Genomic DNA, 20436 nt, shown 5'->3' with positions numbered 1-20436 from the left:
AACTGCCTCTGGGATCGCGCTAGCGCTAAATGCTGCTGTCTAGAGGCAGAGGAGTAAACTACCAAGTGTGCACAGGCTAGTTAGCTAATCAGGTGGCTGCTCAGTCAGCTCACTTGCAGACGAGCGGCGTTGTAGCGGGAGGAAATGTTATCATGGTCATAACTCCAACTCTAGCAAAAAACGAAAAGGCTCGCAACGGTTAAAAGGAAGTAAGTACGATAGTTAGTTGTTGGATTGTTTTTAATTTGCTGGGTTTAGCTAACGCGGAAGGCATCTTAACGGAGTAATCAATGGTTAGCATAACGGACACAATTTCCTCTACTCAGTTTTAAAAGGCGTTTCTTCCCGAGTTGAGGATGTCTAAACGCCTGCGAAACACTGAGGTCTGCGCAGATTGCTGTGTCCCAGGTAAGTAAAACTCACACCATCTATGCAGTGTTTGTCTGTTAGCTGACATTTGGTGCTTAAGAAACACCCCAAATCCAAATAAATCCGATTAGCAGCGCTGGCAACACTTTGGTTTCTCTTTACAGTAATTTAGGGTATCCAGTTTACCTAGTTAGTATTCATATCTAACGCCATAGCTCCCTTCATGAAAGGAGTTTTTAGGGTGCCGTTTGGTTTAATAACCAACCAAAACCCTATTATAATTATATGATATGTCCCTTTTATATGCCCGTTATAAAATTAACTTTCAACTGCTGGGATTAACTGTTTCTCATGAGTAAAGTGCAATAAAAAAGGGGGCATAACAGTGGTCTTCTGGCACGATGGAACTCAGCTGAACTAAAGGTGTTAATGAGTAATGACTGTATTGTATTTCCTACTGTATTCATAAAGATTTGATTATTTAAAAAAGTCGCTGCATCATTAACCCAAATCTGCAGTCCGTGTCATCTGTAACCAGTCACTTGTAATGTAATAGAGTAAAAAAAATAGTGCTATAACTACTTATATGGCATCAGGGTACACGAGCACTCTCTAACAGAGCTTTGTTTTTCGGGACCAATGGCACCAAGCTCTGAGAGCTGAGCATACAATTGTTGTATTGTGTCTGAGGCTGTACTTACAGAAGTTCCACTTGTATAGAAATGACGTGATGCTGTTCAGCAGGCACAGGAAGCAAAACAGGATGCTGAGTGAATTGACCGCATACTCAATGCAGGAGAGATTTTATTTTTCTTCTTCTTGTGGCGACATAATGCACTGTAAATTAAGCAAAGTCTAATAATAGAAAATACATCGGTTTGTTTTGCATCATTCAGCGGAACGCAAATATTAAGAAGCTCGTCTGTCATCATGTCACTCATGTCATTAGTTAACCCTGAGCTCTCCTCAGCAGCTGCCCTGGATTGCCCCACTTTATGGCTGCTACCAGTTGTTGGGTGTGAATATTTTTAGCGTTTCATGATGTGGTATTAAATTTAGCAGCACGTGCTGAGGAGAGCACTGAGACTCGGGAGGTCCTGAGGGACAGTTGTTAGAAAGAGATTCTGAAAACTCTGGGACCAGGAGCCACAATCTGTCCAGCGACCTCCTGCATCTGTTGCTCTTGCACTGCAGCTGCTGTTGGGATTTTTACAGCGCCTGTCCCGTCACTCTATCTGCTTGAAACTCAGTGGGCTTTAGTGTTGTATCATTTTACAGTGTTTCTAGTCTTGATGTTTGCTGTCAAGAAGAGTCTGTGCACAGATGGAAGACAACTCTGTGACTTTTGCACTGCATGAACCGTGCAAAATAGGCCAAGGTTAAGTAAACACATTTATTTTGGTCACAGAGTCATAGTACACTTTTAATTCATAGGGCAAAAAACACCACGCATTAGGTTAATATTGCAGCTCAGTTCTAAGATTATTAGTTCTTCAGGTATTTTCTTTATAGTGCTTTGAAAGAGGAAGCTGCTCTGTTAGTCTTCACTTCCTTTTTACGCAACCCATAGCTTCACCTAAATCTGCAGTCAGAAAGGCGATACATGACTATGAATGTGACCTTTTTCACAGCCTGTTTTGAGTTTGGCTTTTTCTTTTCTTTCTTTCTTGGATTGTGTTTTTCTTCATTAGATCTTAAAGCATCCACTCAGCATCTTGTGATATTATTATGTTTAATTATATAACATATAATACATTGTGATCTAGTGTCCAGAAATTTAATGAAAACGCCAACACCAACATTTTGTTAATCCCATGTGTTGAAAGCCAATGAAGATTTTTAAAAAAAATAAAATATATGAAATAACTATTTTGAAAAGCCTCAGCTATTTCTTCCAGCAGGACACTAGTTTTCAGCGAATGCCACTTGAGCAGGATTAAACAGCATATTTTTCAGGGACCTTTCTCAGCTATAGATAACTATATGTTTGTTTTCTCAGAGCGGGTCTGGGGACAGCTTTGTGCTAAGGGGTCCTCAAAATAATATGCTTTAACTCATAAAATCATGCCATAGCAATCAAAAACTAAATACCTTATACATATGGGGACTATTTACGCTATCAAAACAATCAGATTCTGTCGATTATTTCATTCTGTGGGATCTTTGGCCCAACTGAAATTCTTATGTTGTCTCGAAACTCCGATATTATCCCTTTCTGTAATGAAATCACAACTCTTTTTAGGGTGCTAGGAACCTAAAAGATAGTTGTCTTAAGCCCAATCCAGCTAAATCTGTCAGAATTATGAAGGATCCATGTAAAACGGTTACTTCTGTGCCTCTAAACATTTGAGAGCTCATTTTTGTAGGTGCGTAATGGTGTGTGTGAAGTACTGATATCACTGTGGCTTGGCTATAATTTTCAAGAGTCCTATGGCACAGAAGAATAAACTGTATTAAACTTTGGGTAAATTAGCAGTACTTGTGAGTAAGAACTATCAAATGATGTTTTTTCCTTGGACAAAAAAGCAAAATATCATAATTATTACCAAGTAAGCACCTGCCTGTAGTGGTCATCTTACAACAGCGGTAACAGGAGACTCTTTGGGTCCAGCTTGTTGTCAAAAGAGAAGCACTGAGTTGATTTGAATATGATAAAAAGAGAAAGAAAGATTAACTTCCTCAGCTTGATCAAAGTAAAACCAGTGAACTGCTCGAACTCCAAGATTATACTCTAAGTGCACAATTTATCTATCATAATTGTGACCTGGTTGTTTTCTGTTCTCGCTCAGAACCTCGCTGGGCCTCGGTGAACAGAGGCGTGTTGATCTGCGACGAGTGCTGCAGTGTACATCGGAGCCTGGGCAGACACAGCTCCCAAGTGCGCCACCTGACGCACACGCCATGGCCCCCTACGCAGCTGCAGGTAAATAATCCTCAACAGAAATATTTTGATCATTCAGCTGTTGCATGCATATTTATTCTGTTGGCTGTGAACTTGTCTTACTTGTAGTTTCTGTGCTTAGATGCTGAACTAAAGCCATTAGAACATGTTATACTTGGGTTTGGGTTAGTATTACTTCAGTTTTAAATTCAGTAGAGCTGTATGACATCAAGTGCAGCAGATCCCCTGAGGTGTATTGATTTTTGTCCAAATATAGCAAGTGCAGCACAGGAAGGGGATTTATTTATTTATTTATTTATTTATTTATTTATTTATTTATTTTCCCCTCACCATTTGAAGGTCTAAATCAATATGAGAAATTATACACGATGCTTTCCTTTTTAATCTAACCTAGATGGTTCAGACATTATACAACAACGGTGCGAATTCAATTTGGGAGCACTCCCTTCTGGACCCTGCGTCTGTGACGAGTGGAAAACGCAAGGCCAACCCTCAGGACAAACTCCAGTGAGTCATAAATGTTTGGAAATGATTATGGAGTACTTTTTTGTTTTTTAATTAAAAAATGACAATGGACTCTCTTGCTGCTTTCTCATTCATAGTCTCTCAATGTCTTTTGTGTGTGTGTGTGTGTGTTTCATGGCATCCCAAAAGTCCAAACAAATCAGAGTTTATAAGAGCCAAATATCAAATGCTGGTGTTTGTCCATCGCATACCTTGCCGAGAGGATGACAGCTCAACAGCCAAGGATTTAAGCAAGGTGAGGAGAAATGGTTGGGTGCAGTGATCCACCAGGGAAAGAAAGGAAGCATGTTTTTGAACAGAGCTCTATTGTTGTGCTTTTTAAAGTCACAGTTAAATTTTTTTATTTCTTTTTTTTTTCCCCCCCAGCAACTTCACTCAAGCGTACGCACTGGTAATCTGGAGACTTGTTTGAGGCTGCTGACACTCGGAGCTCAAGCAAATTTCTTTCATCCTGTAAGACCTTCTGTATTTAAAAGTATCATTTCCGTGTTTTTGCATGTGTTTTTTTTTTCTGTCAAATTCTGGCTCATGTTCTGGCTTTTGTTATGTTGATCATTGTCTTCGGCAGGAAAAGGGAAGCACTCCTTTGCATGTAGCTGCAAAGGCTGGGCAAGTATCTCAGGTTGAACTGTTGACCGTTTATGGGGCAGATCCTGGTGCTCCAGACAGCAGAGGCAAAACTCCCATTGACTGTGCAAGGCAAGCCTACGTGTTTATTATGTAAAATAATTATTTATATATAAGACAAAATATTAAGCTTAATTTGACTTTTTAAATATGGTTTTGTAGAGAAGCTGGCCACAACGACCTGGCAGACAGGCTGGTGGAAATTCAGTATGAACTAACCGATCGACTGGCGTTTTACTTGTGTGGACGAAAACCAGGTAAGCGGAGATGTGTCATTTAAAATAAATTTTTTTTAAAAAGCTGAAAAAGCAGCATTTGCTGCTGCTGGGTGAGCAGTAATGTGCAAGAACTCTTGATGTTTTTGTAAAAATAAAATAGTATTTTTGCACCAACAAAGTGATTCTAAGAGCTTCTGGCTGAAAGCTTGGCATATCCGAGCATGCTGTGCAGTGTGGACTTAATAATTTTGAGAAAACTGGACTAGTGGAGGGCAAAAGAAGAAGTGGGAGACCTAAAAACAGCAGACGAACAGTATCTAAAAGTCATATCCTCAAGAAATGTGAAACAATCCAGCACAGACCGGGACTTTTGCACAGTGCTGTAGGTGTTTTAGTGATGTGGCTCTACAGCTGATCAAATTTGCTTATGAGCTAAATACAGATTTTAAATGGTGATTAACAGAAAGTGAATACAGTTCCTGTAATTGCCCCGAAGGATTTTGGCACTTATCCAGAACTTTCGCGTTGTTCCTTTCAGATCATAAAAGCGGCCAGCACTTCATCGTTCCACAAATGGCCGACAGGTAAGAAAGCAGAAGCTGTACGTCAGTATGATGCATGTCTACCAATTAACATGCGCCTGAGTGAATGAGTTTAAGTTGAACTGAGCCAGCAGAGTGAATGCAGTGAGGCATTTAGTGATGGTTGTTTTAGTTGTGAGTCTTGTTCTGACATGAAGTTAAGCTTGCTGCAGTCTTTTAAACAGAGTGAGGGAAGTTTTCATTATTAGCTCTAATTTCAAAGCAGAAAAAGAGCAGAAAAATACTTTTGCACGTCAAATGACACATGCGATCTGTTTTAACTGCTTTCATTTATTGGGATCAGGAACATGTAAGTATTACTGAAAATAAACTGCATTATAGTAGCAATAGACCTACAGACCTACGAATTTATTAAGCAATGTTCACAAACACAATTTTCTGTTTGCAGCAGTGCAGATTTATCGGAACTTGCAAAGGCAGCGAAAAAGAAACTGCAGTCTGTAAGTGTTTTCACTGTGTTTCATTTTAAATATTCTCCCCTGAAGTTTGCTCAGGTGTGATTTTTCTTTCTTTTCTATTTAATGTAGCTCAGTAATCATTTATTTGAGGAGCTGGCCATGGACGTGTATGATGAAGTGGACAGGCGAGAGACTGATGCAGGTAGAGTTTTACCCCTTACCAGAGGACTCAAATGCATCTATAGTGGTATTCACACGCACTCTTCAACACCTCCACTAGCATTGCAGCTGTACTCGTGCCTTAAACAGCACTCTGCTCATTCTCTGCAGTGTGGTTGGCAACACAGAATCACAGCACGCTGGTCACAGAGACAACTGTGGTTCCTTTCCTTCCTGTGAATCCGGAGTATTCATCAACACGAAACCAGGCAAGTCAGCTGTGCAGAACACCCCTGCAAACGTGGTTGTGTTGGTTTTCTCTCTGTTGTTACCTTAAAGGTTGTGCATTGTTTGTGTAATTTCTTTGTGTTTTTTTTTCTTTCTTTCTGTGTGTTATTTAGGGGCGGCAAAAGCTTGCAAGATTTAATGCACATGAATTTGCAACTTTGGTCATTGACATATTAAGTGAAGCAAAGCGCAGACAGCAAGGGAATCCGATAGTCAGTCCCAAAGGTCGGTGTCTTCTTGTTACTTTCTTCAAAAATCCCCCCCGACACCCGAGTCTCATGAAGATACAGAGTAACAAAACAAGTTGGGTTTTTTTTCTTGTTTGTCCTAGACAACGTTGAACTTATCATGAAGAACGTGGCCGTCAGACACTGTAGTGATAGCCAGGACAATGACCAGCCTGACTATGATAGTGTGGCATCTGATGAGGATACAGATCAAGAGCTCCCATCAAGCAAAGGAGACAGGACCAAGGTACCCAGACAGTATTTTCACAAACTAAAACCCTGAATGAAATCTCTTTTGCATCATTCACCTCTTTGTTTTGTTTGGCATGTCTTTTACAGAGCCTGGACTCGGACCTCTCAGACGGACCCATCACTATGCAAGAATACCTGGAGGTGAAAACCGCCCTCTCTGCCTCTGAAGCAAAAATCCAGCAACTCATGAAAGCAAACAACAGTCTGAGCGATGAGCTGAGGCTCATGCAGAAAAAGGTACCCACCGCGCTCCACCCGTAAGATCACTAACATCGAGGGCCGGACTAGAAGGGGCGGGGGCACAGCGGTCAGCAGAGCACTTCTCCTGCACAGTGCGAACGCTCTCTGGTGTGGAGGCCCAGCCTGTGTTTAGTAATCACGGCCGAACCACCTGAATAGGAATGCTCTGTGGTACGATAAGGCTGCTGTGACACCCTGCTGGTCCACCCTCTGTTATGGCCAGCATGTTCAATTTTCAGAGTCTGAATGTAAACCAGAGATTTCTGTTTTGTTTTTTTTTCCTTTTTGTGTGTGTGTGTGTTTTGGTTTAACACCAAGGTCACTTTTCCCACCTAATTTATAAATTAAAGTTAAAGCCGGTCTAATGTTACTAACAAGCATGTTTGAAGAAAAAGCATGATATAATTGATGATGGTGTTTTTTTTGTTTTTGTTTTGTTTTGTTTTGTTTTTAATCCCTTTGATAACACACAGTGACTAACTGAAATTGTATGTGTGTGCCTTGCTTTGTCATATATACTGTGTTTACTGCAATGAATGTTTTTGGATGATTTCCAGCTATTTGGGGGAACATACTTTAGCACATGTGGACTTTTTGTTTGGCTATTTTTCACAGAACACCTCACCTTATACTGTTAAACTCAACTGATGATTTAATGGGAGACATTTGAGATTTATACAGTTTTAGCTTGCTAAAACTAAACCAAATTGGAAGTTATTAAGTTACTATTTACTTATTTGGTAAAGTAAACCTGGTATAAAGTTTACCCAGGGTAAAGTAACAGTGATGTTACAATGTTGTCGTTTTACTTTTAGAGCTGATGAAGAGCATCTAGAGCATTCACGTAGCTGCACTCAGTCTGCTGTTGTTTCTCCCCCTGCAGTAAACTGTAGCACACAGCATCATTTAGATAAAGATGTAGTGGAGAAAACGTGCAGCACTGTGGCTTTTCTTGGCTTACTGTGGTTGTACCTTGTAGTTTCAAAAGTACAAATGTTTCTTATTTTGTTAGCTTTTTATATTTAAATATCAGTTCATGATCACATAAGCACAATCTTTAGCTTTATCGCTATTAATCTTCATCACAGTTTTAAAGTAGTTGTAGTATTTAAGGCCAGTGTATTCTTGATCAAATGTTGATGTTTAGAGCATCCCTGAATCCCTTTATAATTCCTGAGTCAGTCTGTTAGTGCTGTAAACCTGGAAGAAGAACCGTGGAAAGCTTTGGATTTCTGCATTGGTTAAGCTATAAAATGTGGTCCGATAATGATCTCAGTCACAGGTATAGACCAACACAATGACTCTCCACAAATGCAACAAAAATACACAAACTGTTGTATTTTTCGTTGACACCGAGTTAGCACTTACTTCAGGTTTGGGGGGGAATAAGTGAACTCTTTAATGTTATTGAACTTCCTTTACCAACCATAGTTTCTAGCGGGTGTTTCCTGTAGCTTCTTATGAGATTTGCACAACATTGAGGAATTTTGGACAGTTTCTTCGGAAGTTCATCAGGATTTCTGGAAGAACAGCCTGCATTGGGCTGTGCTACAACATCTTATCTGGGTTAAGTCAGATTCTCACGTGATCTTTGAAAAAGGTGGGGAAACAGGGTAAAGGTTTCTGAGACAACTTCACCCAAGGTGCAAGAAGAAGAGCAAACATCTGAAAAGGTTGAAGCTTTTTCAAAAACTTGAAAAACCTTGTCCTCTTTTTCAATTAGTCTGTCTCCATTGCCTTGTTAAGTCATTCAACCTCAGCCTCCAGACCCTCAGGCAGCAAAGCATTCCCAAACCATGATGCTCTCTTCACCATACTTTTTCTGTTTAATTTAAGCCAAATTGTTTTTTCATCCATGCTTTAGTAGTATTTTCCAGCTTTGTCCACCTCTAGTCCTCCTAAACCTCTATAGTCCTCCTAGATATTGTTCATAGACTGACTTGGATCACGTGACTTAAAGTACTTCTGGAGAAATCTGTGTCATAGAGGTTCACTTATTTTTCCTGCTTATACTGGGAGGGAGAGTTTTGTGTTTTTTTTTTTTTTGGTTTCGTCAGATTGTGTTGGTCTATAATTGTAACTTGGGTGAAGATCAGACCATGTTTATTAGTTTTTCATGCAGCAATCATGATTATTCCAAAGTGTTCACAAACCTTTCCTTGCAGCTGAATCTTTGACTTGAACTGCACCTGTGTTTCTTACCTGTACAATGATCTTTTGCTTGCTTATCTTGAGCTTTGCACTGATAGGCAAAAAGAATCCACCCAAACCAAAATTCATGTTATTCCTTTGATGCTGTTTCAGACGAGACCTTGAATTTGAATTTCCCTGCACTATAGATACTTAACTACTGGATACTGTCGTCAAGTAAACAGAATCTAAAGCTGTTTGAATATGAATGGCAATGGTTAGTAATGATTAGTGAAGGGTACTCAGCAAGACACTTTTCTATAGGAGGGGTGTTGTGATGAAAATCTATCAGAGCTTTGAGCGAGCATTCTCTCCATAGCTATGGACTTTTTTTTTTATAATTCATTCATAGTTGTGAAAACAGCTTCAGGTTTTGTATATTGGTGACGTGCCAGAAAAGAACATGTTTCAAACTCTGTATCTGGAAAGATTGGTGGTTTCTGCCAAATTATAACCTTGGCAGTAGGAGCGGCAACAATCTATCAAAATTTAAATAGATAGCAATCTAGAGAAACAGTGGCATTAAAGCGCCCCTCTTAGTGTATTACTGACATCTCTTCCAGCTGCAATCTCTGCAAAGCGAGAACACCTCTCTCAGGCGGCAGGTCACTACCAATATCTATCAGATCCCCAGCGGTACAGACTACCCTGACCCCTCCAGTCCCTCTGCCCTGAAACGCCGGCAGTCTGCACGGGCCAGTCGGCCCATGTCTATGTATGAGACCGGCTCAGGCCTGAAGCCCTATCTCCCTAAAGGGGAAACTCCCTACTCAGAGGAGGGAATCCCCACCCTTCAATCCTTCCCAACTCATGTAAGTAAGACCTGTTCCCTGCTCTCCTTTGCCATTTCCACTCAGTGACTGTCCCTCATGTCTTCATCCTGTCTGCAGACATTTTCCCCTGCCTGTGTTTGTGTCTCTCCTTACTCATTTTCCACTACGCACGTTTTATTTTGTTTTGTTTTGGGTTTTTTTTTTTTTTAATTTTTGGCTTCTTCAAAGACTGACTCATTAAAAACCACAATGCGATGCAATGTTAGATAGAGCCAGAGCAATCGCAATATGTGTCCAGTTTAATAACACACACATCTGCAAACATCTGTTGTTAATGGGAGTGCTGCCTTTTTAATTTTTTTGCTAGACAAGACTTAGTTGTACACGCAGAAACATGCTGTCATGGTTTGTGTTGGTTTGTACTGTGTTTTTTATGTTGATAAAGTATTAAACTGCCATACAAATACTCTGTGTTTTTGTAATGCACCATACATTTACACACTCACTTTAACTGTCCATCTGCTCTGTTTGGTTTTAATCCAAGCCTGTGACTTATAGTTTCTGATATTTTTTTCCCTTTATCAGCTCGTTTCCAGGCTATTCAGTGATATTTTTTTTTTAAAGCACTGTACACCGAAAGGAAACAGTGGAGCTCAGGGAATAAAAATAGGAGGATTAAGCTCCATTGCATTGTCTTTGTACTATTGATTTATCCTAAGCTAAGAAAGACTTTTATTATTTTGAATTCAGTGCTCACGGTCTTTGCACAGCTTTGCATCGACTCCAGTCCATACACAGTATTTTTTTAATATCCATTCAGCTTTTTTGTAAGTCCGTATAAACAGGTCTTTTCATTTTAAGAAATCTGTGTGTGTGTGTCTGTGTTACATTATGATTTGAACCCTGTCTTTAGACGGAAAGGGGCGCTTTTGTGACCACCTCTTCATCCCTTCCCTCATTTCCATCCACCTTGTGTTGGTCGAAGGACGACAGTGCTCAAAAGGTTAAGTACATCCTAACTCGGTCTGCGTCTCGCGGGACGCCGCAAATCTCCTCGGAGCCCAATTCTACCCGTTCATCCTCTGTTCTCCTGCTCTTTATCTGCCCTGCATGAGCCATCCTTCCATCGGCTGTCCTCACCGCCAGATACCTGCCTTCATCAGCATCATCCTCATTGTCCTACTAAACAAATGGAATTTGTGGGGTTTTGTAAAGGCAAAACCTCTGCGTCACTGCTGAGCATTGAGCAGAAATCTGTGCTTGTCATGCAGCGCTGCTTTTTTTGTGTTCTAGAAACTGGTATATGAGATGATATTAAAGTATTTTAGCAATCTATGTGAAGACAAAGGAAAGAAATTGCACATTATATATTGTTTTAGTTGGACTTTTTTTTCATTTGAAATACTCTAAGAATAAGACAAAGTTTCCTTCTGCCCTGTTTCTTACAAAATCTTAGCTACTTTGCTTTTACTTCTCTGACAACCAAACAGTGGAAATCTGTGAGTGGTTTGCAGTGTGAAGCGATTGATCATCTGCTAAGAGGACAATTTATGTAAGCATGAGATAATCCCACAATGTGCTGCATTTAGTATTGCATGCACAGAGAGGATTTTGCTCAGACTCTTGAACGCAGACTGTCAGAGTATGAACATGTTGTGTAGTACAGTGAACTTCCTGTTTTTTTAGATGTAGCGTTGAGTGTGAATTTGCATAAAGTTAAGTCACGCTATCAGATCACAGCAAACCCTATATGGTATGAAGATAGCGTGCCTATGTTGTGTGGCATGCACCACTGAGCTCTGACTTCACATATGCAAGTGTGGGCCCTCTGGGGTTTACTTGTCTTTATTTTAGAGGAGAAAAGCTTGTGCCGCACTTGTAAAGTAACGTTTTAGGGTTTGTTGCTTTCTGTGTGGCTGTTTTCAAATGTCACATGTAAATCCAGCCTTGCTTTGGCATTTCAAGAGGTTTCATAAGGTATTAGGAAAGGTAACAAGTGTCATACTAATGCAAATAAATGATATGATCTCAGCATAATCTGCTCTACTAATGTGAAATCTTTAAACTGTAGATGTGCTTTTGCTTTACAGCTTTACTGGCTTGTTTGATTCAGTCCTCTGCATCACCTTTACTTGTTTATACTCCACTTTGATGTGGCTGTGCAGTTTCTTGTTGGCACAGCACACAGATGAGTCTTATGTTTTTGCTTTTTAGATGAAGAAAATGTATTTTCACCACAGTTGCTGCTGGGTTTTGCCGTGAGTAATACTGGATCTCTCTCATATTGTTCTTTCTTCCCTCCCAGGCTTCAAAATTGGAGAAGCAAAGCAGCATGCCAGAAAGTGACTATGACAACACGTTCAATGACTCGGAGATGGATGACTCGGGGTAAGAAAATCACCCAGAAGTCAGTGAGGCAAAGTGGTCTTCATGTACAGTTCAATAGGAAAAAACAGGTTTTTGCAGGGGGCTTGATTTGTTGTTTGGGTTTTTTTTCACCCACTTAGCAGGTTCTGCAGGAGAGGGAGGCTGAGGAGCAGTGGCTGGCTGGGGGAGGGTAGCTCTATCCCTGAACTTGATGATTTGGAGATGGACTCTGACCCCACGCTTCCCAGCACAGAGGACGTCATCCGCAAGACCGAACAGATCACCAAGAATATCCAGGAGTTGCTGCGAGCTGCTCAGGAGAACAAACATGACAGGTCAGAATGAGATGAAAGGTTTTTGGGTTTTTTTACGAGTTCTGCAACTGATTTATATATATATATATATGTGTGTGTTTTTTTTTTTTTTAAACTTTCGTTTCCTTGCTCTCATTTTAAACCTCAAGTTCCTCCTACATTCATAGCTACTCTGTTATAATTAGTTCCATGTAAGCCCTGTCATTTCCCCCTTTTTTTTGTCCTGCTCTTGTCACTCTTCCTCCTCACTCTACTTCCTCTCTGCTCCGCTGTTATCATGTTGTTTTGGTGTCGCCACCAATCACTCCTGCCATCAGACCATGTGAGCGTGAAGGTGTGCGTCGGCTCAGGCACAGCCTGGGATGTTTCAGCACTCTGGTACCCTGGGCTGAGAAGGCCCCCTCTCCCCTTCAGCCGCTCAGCCTCCGGTCCCCCGACCCCACCTCCTGGTACTCTGGCTTCTGTCCCTGCCTCCCAGGCACAGTTTTATTTTCCTCTCCCTCAGACACTTTCTTCTTCTGGTCTGCCTCACCTGCTAACAAGCTGTCTCTTTTTCTGTCATATTGTGCTGCATGCTTGAGTATGCCGAGTTTCAAACATCAATTCATTTCATGTTTTATCTTCAAGCGCTGACTTTGCTTTAGTTAGGTAAAAAAGGTAAGGTGCATCTGTGCAGTGACTTATAGCTGACAGCATATTTGTTTTTGATCTTGACGTTTTTTACTGTAGAATTAAAGTGCTGTTTACTTACAAGGTTTAAAATGTCTTTTAAATGGCATGTTTTGTAGGTAATCTGTCGATGATGATGGTGCATGGTGTGTTCTGAAAACTAAATTGCACCTCCACTTTGTGAAGTAACCTGATTGCAGTGGTGATTAGCTAATTGATCATTCGTATCACTTTTATAACCATTGTATTTGTTACTTTCAGTTTACTTTCTGACTGTGACTTCAATCTTTTCACCTCACAGCTTCATACCCTGCTCAGAAAGAATACATGTGGCTGTAACAGAAATGGCTGCCCTATTTCCTAAGGTAAATAGATTTTTTCTTGCAAAGAATGGATCTGCTAATTGTTTGTTATTTGACACCTGGATGCACACTGCACCCCGTTTCTGAAGAGGCCTGTGAGCAGACTTTTTCTATGTTTATTAAGATCATTTAATCTTCCTCTGCAGAAGCCGCGTTCAGAGACGGTGAGAGGCTCTCTGCGCTTGTTGACCTCCAGTGCGTGCAGGCTCCAGGGCGAGTGCCGGAAGGCGGTGCCTTCGGAGGGCTGCCCAGGACCGGACATGCAGCTGGTCACCCAGCAGGTCATCCAATGTGCTTATGACATTGCCAAGGCCGCCAAGCAGCTTGTCACCATCACCACAAAGGAAAATACCAACTAACAGCACTTACAGGGCTGCAAAGAAGTCAGCATCTCAGTTTTGTTTTTATACGCATTTATAGTTATTTTATTGTTTTTGTTTTTTGTATATGTGGTATATGCATGCCTTGTTTTTTAATTATTTATGAATAAGCATTGACAATATTTAAAGACAAAGTCTTGGTGTCAAGGGAAAAGTCAGAAACTTAGCCAGCTTTTGTAGAAGCACATTTTCTGAGGGGGGGGGGGTGATATGACTTTCCAGCTAACATGCTGGGGAAATAGCTTGTTCTGTCTTTGATAATTAGAATTACAAAATATCATTAAAGAGTTAATGCCTTGCATTAGGACAAAGAGCACAGTAAATCGATATGATACTGGTCAGTGTTATCAAACCAAAGCCATGCATGGATGCTGAAAAACCATAAATGAGCCATGAAATCGTTATCATTGGATGCTATTACAAACACTCTTGTAGCAAAAGGAGCTTCCTCTAATATATTGCACTGTTTAAGCATCACTACACTGTAAAGTTTTAATATGAAAAAAGGAAGAAAAAACGAGCGTACGGTTTTGTTAGCTTCCATAAGTTGAAGACTTTACGCACATTTCAGTTTCAGCGCAATGCTGATAATGTTTGTTACACTGAGGGGAAAAAAAAGTTATTAATATGACCTGCTCCCTGCCCAAGTGTAATCCAGTCTGCAGTGCACTTACTGCAGCTATTTATGTGTGCCCATTTGTCAAGTCAATAAATGCAAGAAACACTTGTTCAGGGGCCAAGTTATCATCTTCACCAGCACCGAGATGTTGTTGCATCAAGTTAGGATTATTTGGTGTGTTTCTAATAGGCTACCCATTGCACTGTACACTACAGCCACTCTTGGTGTTAATATTTAGTGCTAGTAACCATACTGTATGTATGTCCATGTGTATTGTGCTCCGTTCTGTTGCTGCTAGTTTTGTGTGTAATGTGCAACATATGGGATCCTGTAATACTGTGCTAGCCAATGTTCATCATCGCCAGGTGTTGCAGATTTCATTTTCCTTCTGAAATCTGTTCTAAGTAACGTCCATCTCTGTGCTTGCATGGAGTGCAGGGATGCGTGATGCAGCAGAAGGTGCATTTTGGGGAAATAATTATTTTCTAAATAAACTTAATTTATAACTATAACTGGTTGTGGTTTGTAAATACAAAATGCTCAAATGATTTGATTGCAACAGCTTTAATACACACAGAATAGAAAATTTATAGACATTCAAGAGCTCTAAGAGCAGAGACGAATCGATTCGAGTCCAACAAATAGAAATTAAATCAATATGGCATGACAGGAGGCACATGTGGCCTACTTTTCTTTTCTTTTTCTTTTTTTACGTTTTATCCTTTCAAAGGACAAAGTTTTCTTTTGGCTGTTAAAAAACACTAATGTACAACAAAAGTCAAATTCCACTGCAGGCCTGCTTCCACAGGATGTGTTCAAAGACTGCAATGGGTGAGAGCTTTTATTTTAACTTTAACATTGGACGTTTTTGTCCTGAATTTGGACGGAGAGTTTCTTTGTGCATCTGTCACTTTGAAATCATTTGACAACACATAATGCTTCATGCTCAGTGTTGACCAACAGCGTAATTACTGTGACAAATGGCCTTTAAGTCTTCATAGGGCTGTTTTAAAAAGCATGAAATATCCTTTAAGGCTAATTCCTAACAGAAAAAATACAACAGCTCATGTTCGGCTTCACTTCAGTCTGGCAGGTCTCTCATGTCCAGGCTGATCGTGGCCTGCTGTGAATCTGAAAGAGATGGTTTCAAGCATATTTTAATATTAAAGAGCAATTTTAAGCTTGGAATCATGAATACGGCTGCCTCACTCTTCTTTCACCTTGTCCTGGTATCCTTTCTTGGCGATCCTCTGCATCTCAAGCCTCAGCTCCTCTTCTTGGATTCGAAGGGCTTCCCGTTCTTCCTCTTCCTCCTGTTCTTTCCTACACCGCTCCTCCCACTGCGCCTCTTGTTGCTGCTCCACCTACATAACATGAAAACAAACAGCTTCACATATGATTTCTTATTTAACCTCCTAAGACCAAACTCTTTCATGGCATGCAATTTTAATTTCTCTTTGATATTTGGGCTGATTGGGACCTGATGAATGTAAAAACAAAGATTTACCAGATTTTTTTTTTTTTTTACCTTTTTTTGTTTCTAAGAAAAATGAGAGCCACAAATGAGGATATTCGTATAAAATTTCGATCGAACAGTAGCAGTATAATGTCCTCGTAAGTAGATATCAAGGCCCTTGTAGAGCAAAATTGAGTATTTTGGTCTTAATAACCCAAAATGTGATGTCCACATATGTGGACGCCAGGTCCTAGGAGGTTAATGCATAGTTGGGGAAATAAACCTGAGAACCCCCTCCCATAAAAAACAAAATAAAAAGTATCCAACCTGAGCATTTATCTCTTGCATCCGCGCTGTCCTTCGGCCCTCTTCTTGCTCCTTTTCCCGACGTCTGAATTTCCTCTCCCACTCAAGCTCCTTGATAAGCTCTTCTCGTCTCTTTAGAGATTCCTCCTGAGCCTCACGGTTCTTCTGTATTTTCAGCTCTATCTGCTGCTGTCTCTCCACAAGCACCTTATCAAAAAAGACAGGAAAAACCCAAAACAGGACAACTTTTATTTGAACTCACATCTTTAAGCTTTACTTCAAGTTTTACTCCAAGAGAAATTTACCTCATGCATGAGCCGTTCTCTGGCTTTCCTCTCTTTCTCCCACTGAACTTCTCGTTTCTCCCAAACATGCTGAGCTTCTTCCCTACGAACAAATGGGATGCATTGATTTGTATTCACAGAGCCGCACGTGCGCCTTTCTGGAGAGTTGAGGCTTACTAAATCTTGGCGCTCACCTGTGTAAGACTTCAAACTCAGCTTCCCTCTCACGCTCCAGTTGCAGCTGCTCTTCAATCACACGTTTCATCCAGGCTGCATCAGCGACAGCTCTTTCCCTTCTTGCAGTCTCCAGCCTCCTGTCCTCCTCCTCTCCTTCAAGCAAGGCTGCCAGGATCTTACGATCGGCCTCCTGGTGTCGTAAAAAGGATTTCAAAGAAAAGGTCTGGGGAAGTTATCTGGATGATCACACAGTAAAATCTGCAGGTAAAAAAAGTATTTACCAGTTCTTCCTGCACTTGCTGGGCTCTTCTTCTCAGCTGAGCTCGATACTGACGGATCAAGAAACGCCTAGTGCAACATGAATCCCATATGTAAAGTACCTCAGTAGATTGAAATATCATACCACTCTTTTTGTTTGGTCATCTGGAGAATAAGCTTCACATACCCGATCTCAAACTTCTTCCTCTGTTCCTCCGCCTTCCTCCTGTCCTCCTCTATCTTCTCCAGCTCCCACTGCTGCAACAGTAGAGCCTCTTGCTCCTTTTTCAGTCGAGTGGCCTGTAAGAGAAAAATAAAAAATAATCTTGTTTACAAAAAAAAAAAGCCTGCAAAGGTGGTTTTGCACAGAAGAAATTGTTTGCTGATGCTCTGAATACCTCTTCTTCTCTCAGCTTCAGTTCTTCCATCTGCTTGCGTAGCTCCTCCCCTCTCCTACGCTCCTCGTCTTTCCTTTTCTCCTCCGCTTGTTTGATCCTCTCCAGAGCTTCTCTTCTGGTCCTCTCGTACTCGTTTTCAAAGCGTCTCGTCTCCTCCTGGTACGCCACTTCTTTCTGCATGTTTGACAAGCTGGGTCACTTACAGTAAGTGTCAAAGCTTTCTTAATTATGCACCACCTTTGAGGGGCTGACCAGAGTAGGTTGCGGCCGTGATACTGTGCTCACAGAGTACACGAACACTGTTCAATTAAAAATAGATGTGTTACATAAAAACTTGGCTACATAAAAAGATAATGACTTGTGGGTCATATGTGTCAACACCGGCCTGAGAAGGGCTATACTATGAAGTACTGAAGCAACTTCTTCAATACTGGCTATCAAAGTTATTAAAACACTGAAATGAACATAACTGACTTTGTCTGGTGCCTGGAATGATCCACCTACCTGTTTCTTCTCAGATATCTGCTCCTGCCATTGGCTGACAACGTGATCTTTATGTAATCCTGACTCCAGCTGCAGACAGATTGAAAGAGTGAGTTGTGACAAAGCTGAGACAGAGATACTGATGACCTTGACCCTGGGTGGAAGGGATACCAGAACATTTCTTTTTCTTAAGTCAACACTGGAATCAGGTTAACAGAAAGTCATGGAATATCTGCATCACAGGCCATATAGGTTTCCAGATCAAATGGATGTCTTGACAAAAAGTGTCTGTTTCCTCTACTTGGTGAACTCTCTAGACGTATGGGGTGGTCACTAGATTCCTGAAGCCGTCAAACACTTCATCAGTGGTAACACCTCGAGGTCTGAGGTATGGGGCTCGGCAACTTGTCACATTTGCATCAATAGTTTAAACTTGCCTACCTTTCTCAGCTCTTGGTTGTTTCTCTTCCAGTGCTCCCTCAGCAGCTCCTGTGCAAGCTAGGCATGACAAAAAAAATGAACGGGGATTGCAAACTTACATGGCACAACACTGTGGTGAATATTTATGGGGCAATATTCCACCAACTTTCTTTCTTCTGTCTTCTCTTGCCGTGCGAAGCTCTTCACTTTTTTGCACCAACTGACTTGCCAACGTGCTCCTGTCGGGCACCATCTCTCGGAGCTCTGCCTCAAGTTGGTTTTGCTCCTCTTGCAGCATTACCCTGAGTCGATTCCTGCGCTGCTCCAAGCTGGCTTTCTTTTCTTCCTTCAGTCTGTCTTTATGGTATGCTGACATACTGAAAACAAAAAGAAGAAAAATGCTTGGGTAAAAAAATTAAATAAATACTAGCATTTTTGTCAACTGATGACAAAGAGCAACACAGTAAATATAATAACATAAGGCTATTTATCTATTTTTTAAACTAATTTATACAGACAAACAAATATGACATACATACATATATATATGTTGTTACACAGATTTAAAGGAAGATACACTATGGTATACTCACAATACAACAAACAACTTAACACTACTTCTCTTAGCATACCAGCATATTCTAATAGGCCAAAGAAATTCATGAAAACATTTATTTATTGTAATTTCAGTATTTATGGTATTTCCAGGATGTTCCTGGCTTTACCACATTGGATTCCTGTAGGTTTTAGATTTTAAGATTTTTCTGCTCCCAGCCTGAGATGAGACCAATCTGGCTGTTGTAAAATCGAGACTTCAACATAAAGGTTAGCCTAGTTTTGCCATAGGTAGGGAGTAGTGTCAAGTACTATCACTTTTTTTTATAACACAAAACTTATATATGACATGGCGTGATTACTTACAGAGCCATCTCCGAGGGCAATAAAGGAGAAACAGGATGATAATGCTGGAGTACGTTATGGCAATCATGTAAAATTAATGACAAGAAAATGAAAGGAGGATACAAAAATAAAATCACCAAATATAAAGCAATGTGTAGTTATTTAGTTGGATTGCTTCAATATTTGTGTAACGTTTCGGAGACCGTGTGAGTGAGAGCATCTATGCTGGAGGAAGTTACCTCTGCTGGTAGGATTGACGGGAGCTCCACACCGTCTGTTTCTGGCTGCGGATGCTCTGCTCTCTGAAGTACTGAGCATGCAGCTCCCACTGCTGCCGCCACCGGGCCTCCTGCTCCCGCTGCCGGGCCAGCTGGTCGGCCAAGACCCGAGATCGACTGGGCACACGGGTCGAAAGTGTCGGCAGAGCCATGAACCTGAACAGTTAGCACAAATGAAAGCTTGATATTAAATTTGCTAAAAATAACAGTGCAGACATAGTTTCATTAGGGCATGTAGCCAGTCAGTATGCACGAATGCAGACATCACAAGTCAAAGGTCTCTTGGCCCCATCATATATTCACTAATGCTGCTTTTTTAAAGTAACTAGTTACTTAACAAATACTGACGCCGAAGACAGCTCAATATCTCCACTGTTATAGGTGATCTGCCCATGAAAAAATTATAATTTCATGGCCATAAAGAAAACAATAAGAACAAAAGACTACCAGCTCCAACTACCCGTCTGCACTCGGATATAAGGAGCGTTTAGCTACACCGATAGCAGCCACTTTACCTCTCGGTGCTACCTTGGATTGCCTCCCCTTGGCTTTTAATAAAAAAAAAATCGACGTTTTGCTTTCAAACAAGGAAAGCTCAAATTTACTCACTACAGCTTTCCTTAGTTACCGATACATACACTTCCTAGTTACTCATACGCTACGGGATGAAGTGAAGGTCAAATTTAGTTAGCGGCGGAAAACGCGAAATGCATAATTGGAAGTTTGTTTCCGCCACTGAATTTTCTTTGTCTTTGTCGTCGTCGATAAGTCATGATTTTATGTGATTATCTCTTCGGTCAGTGTGTTGAAATTTTGTAACTTTCCTTTAAATTTTCGTTAGATATGATTCGACACATCTATCTGATACTACCACTAATACTATTACTACCACTGATATTAATAATATTAATATTAATTAGAACTTACATGAAACTAATAATTAACAATAAGAACTAGCAAACCTACTCTGCAAACTAAACTATATTTAACACAAA

The 20436-nt window shown here is 40.7% G+C and overlaps 2 protein-coding genes across 2 annotated transcripts; one reads left to right on the top strand and one right to left on the bottom strand.

The window, feature by feature from the left end:
- The first annotated feature begins 21 nt into the window (after positions 1-21).
- On the top strand, positions 22-14987 carry git2a (G protein-coupled receptor kinase interacting ArfGAP 2a). The gene is made up of 22 exons (XM_080309192.1): positions 22-209; positions 327-408; positions 3159-3292; positions 3666-3778; positions 3926-4031; positions 4163-4249; positions 4365-4495; positions 4586-4680; positions 5180-5225; positions 5632-5683; positions 5771-5843; positions 5972-6069; positions 6202-6313; positions 6420-6562; positions 6655-6804; positions 9561-9809; positions 10684-10773; positions 12076-12158; positions 12281-12472; positions 12769-12900; positions 13422-13485; positions 13629-14987. Exons 2-22 carry the CDS (start codon positions 357-359, stop codon positions 13839-13841), a joined length of 2415 nt encoding a protein of 804 aa, XP_080165318.1. The 5' UTR covers positions 22-209; positions 327-356; the 3' UTR covers positions 13842-14987.
- Positions 14988-15029: 42 nt separating this feature from the next.
- tchp (trichoplein, keratin filament binding) lies at positions 15030-20100 on the bottom strand. The gene is made up of 13 exons (XM_026187060.2): positions 19957-20100; positions 19403-19597; positions 18430-18640; positions 18285-18341; positions 17865-17933; positions 17361-17534; positions 17150-17262; positions 16986-17052; positions 16722-16894; positions 16549-16630; positions 16265-16450; positions 15702-15845; positions 15030-15612 (listed from the first exon to the last, which is right to left on the bottom strand). The coding sequence occupies exons 2-13, from the start codon at positions 19591-19593 to the stop codon at positions 15580-15582; spliced, it is 1500 nt and encodes a 499-aa protein (XP_026042845.2). The 5' UTR covers positions 19594-19597; positions 19957-20100; the 3' UTR covers positions 15030-15579.
- Positions 20101-20436: the final 336 nt, after the last annotated feature.

Source organism: Astatotilapia calliptera, chromosome 12 (assembly GCF_964374335.1).
Source record: "Astatotilapia calliptera chromosome 12, fAstCal68.1, whole genome shotgun sequence".
NCBI classification, from domain to species: domain Eukaryota; kingdom Metazoa; phylum Chordata; class Actinopteri; order Cichliformes; family Cichlidae; genus Astatotilapia; species Astatotilapia calliptera.
This window is presented reverse-complemented; position numbering and strand designations above follow the sequence as displayed.

Excerpts from the sequence above, each read along its gene's own strand:
- git2a (XM_080309192.1), top strand. The coding sequence starts at position 357 with ATGTCTAAACGCCTGCGAAACACTGAGGTCTGCGCAGATTGCTGTGTC. Across the intron at positions 4,681-5,179 it reads CTTGTGTGGACGAAAACCAG|ATCATAAAAGCGGCCAGCAC; the intron begins GTAAGCGGAGAT and ends TGTTCCTTTCAG. Across the intron at positions 6,563-6,654 it reads GCAAAGGAGACAGGACCAAG|AGCCTGGACTCGGACCTCTC; the intron begins GTACCCAGACAG and ends TGTCTTTTACAG.
- tchp (XM_026187060.2), bottom strand. The coding sequence starts at position 19,593 with ATGGCTCTGCCGACACTTTCGACCCGTGTGCCCAGTCGATCTCGGGTC. Across the intron at positions 16,451-16,548 it reads GAGAACGGCTCATGCATGAG|GTGCTTGTGGAGAGACAGCA; the intron begins GTAAATTTCTCT and ends TTTTTTGATAAG. Across the intron at positions 15,846-16,264 it reads TGCAAGAGATAAATGCTCAG|GTGGAGCAGCAACAAGAGGC; the intron begins GTTGGATACTTT and ends CATGTTATGTAG.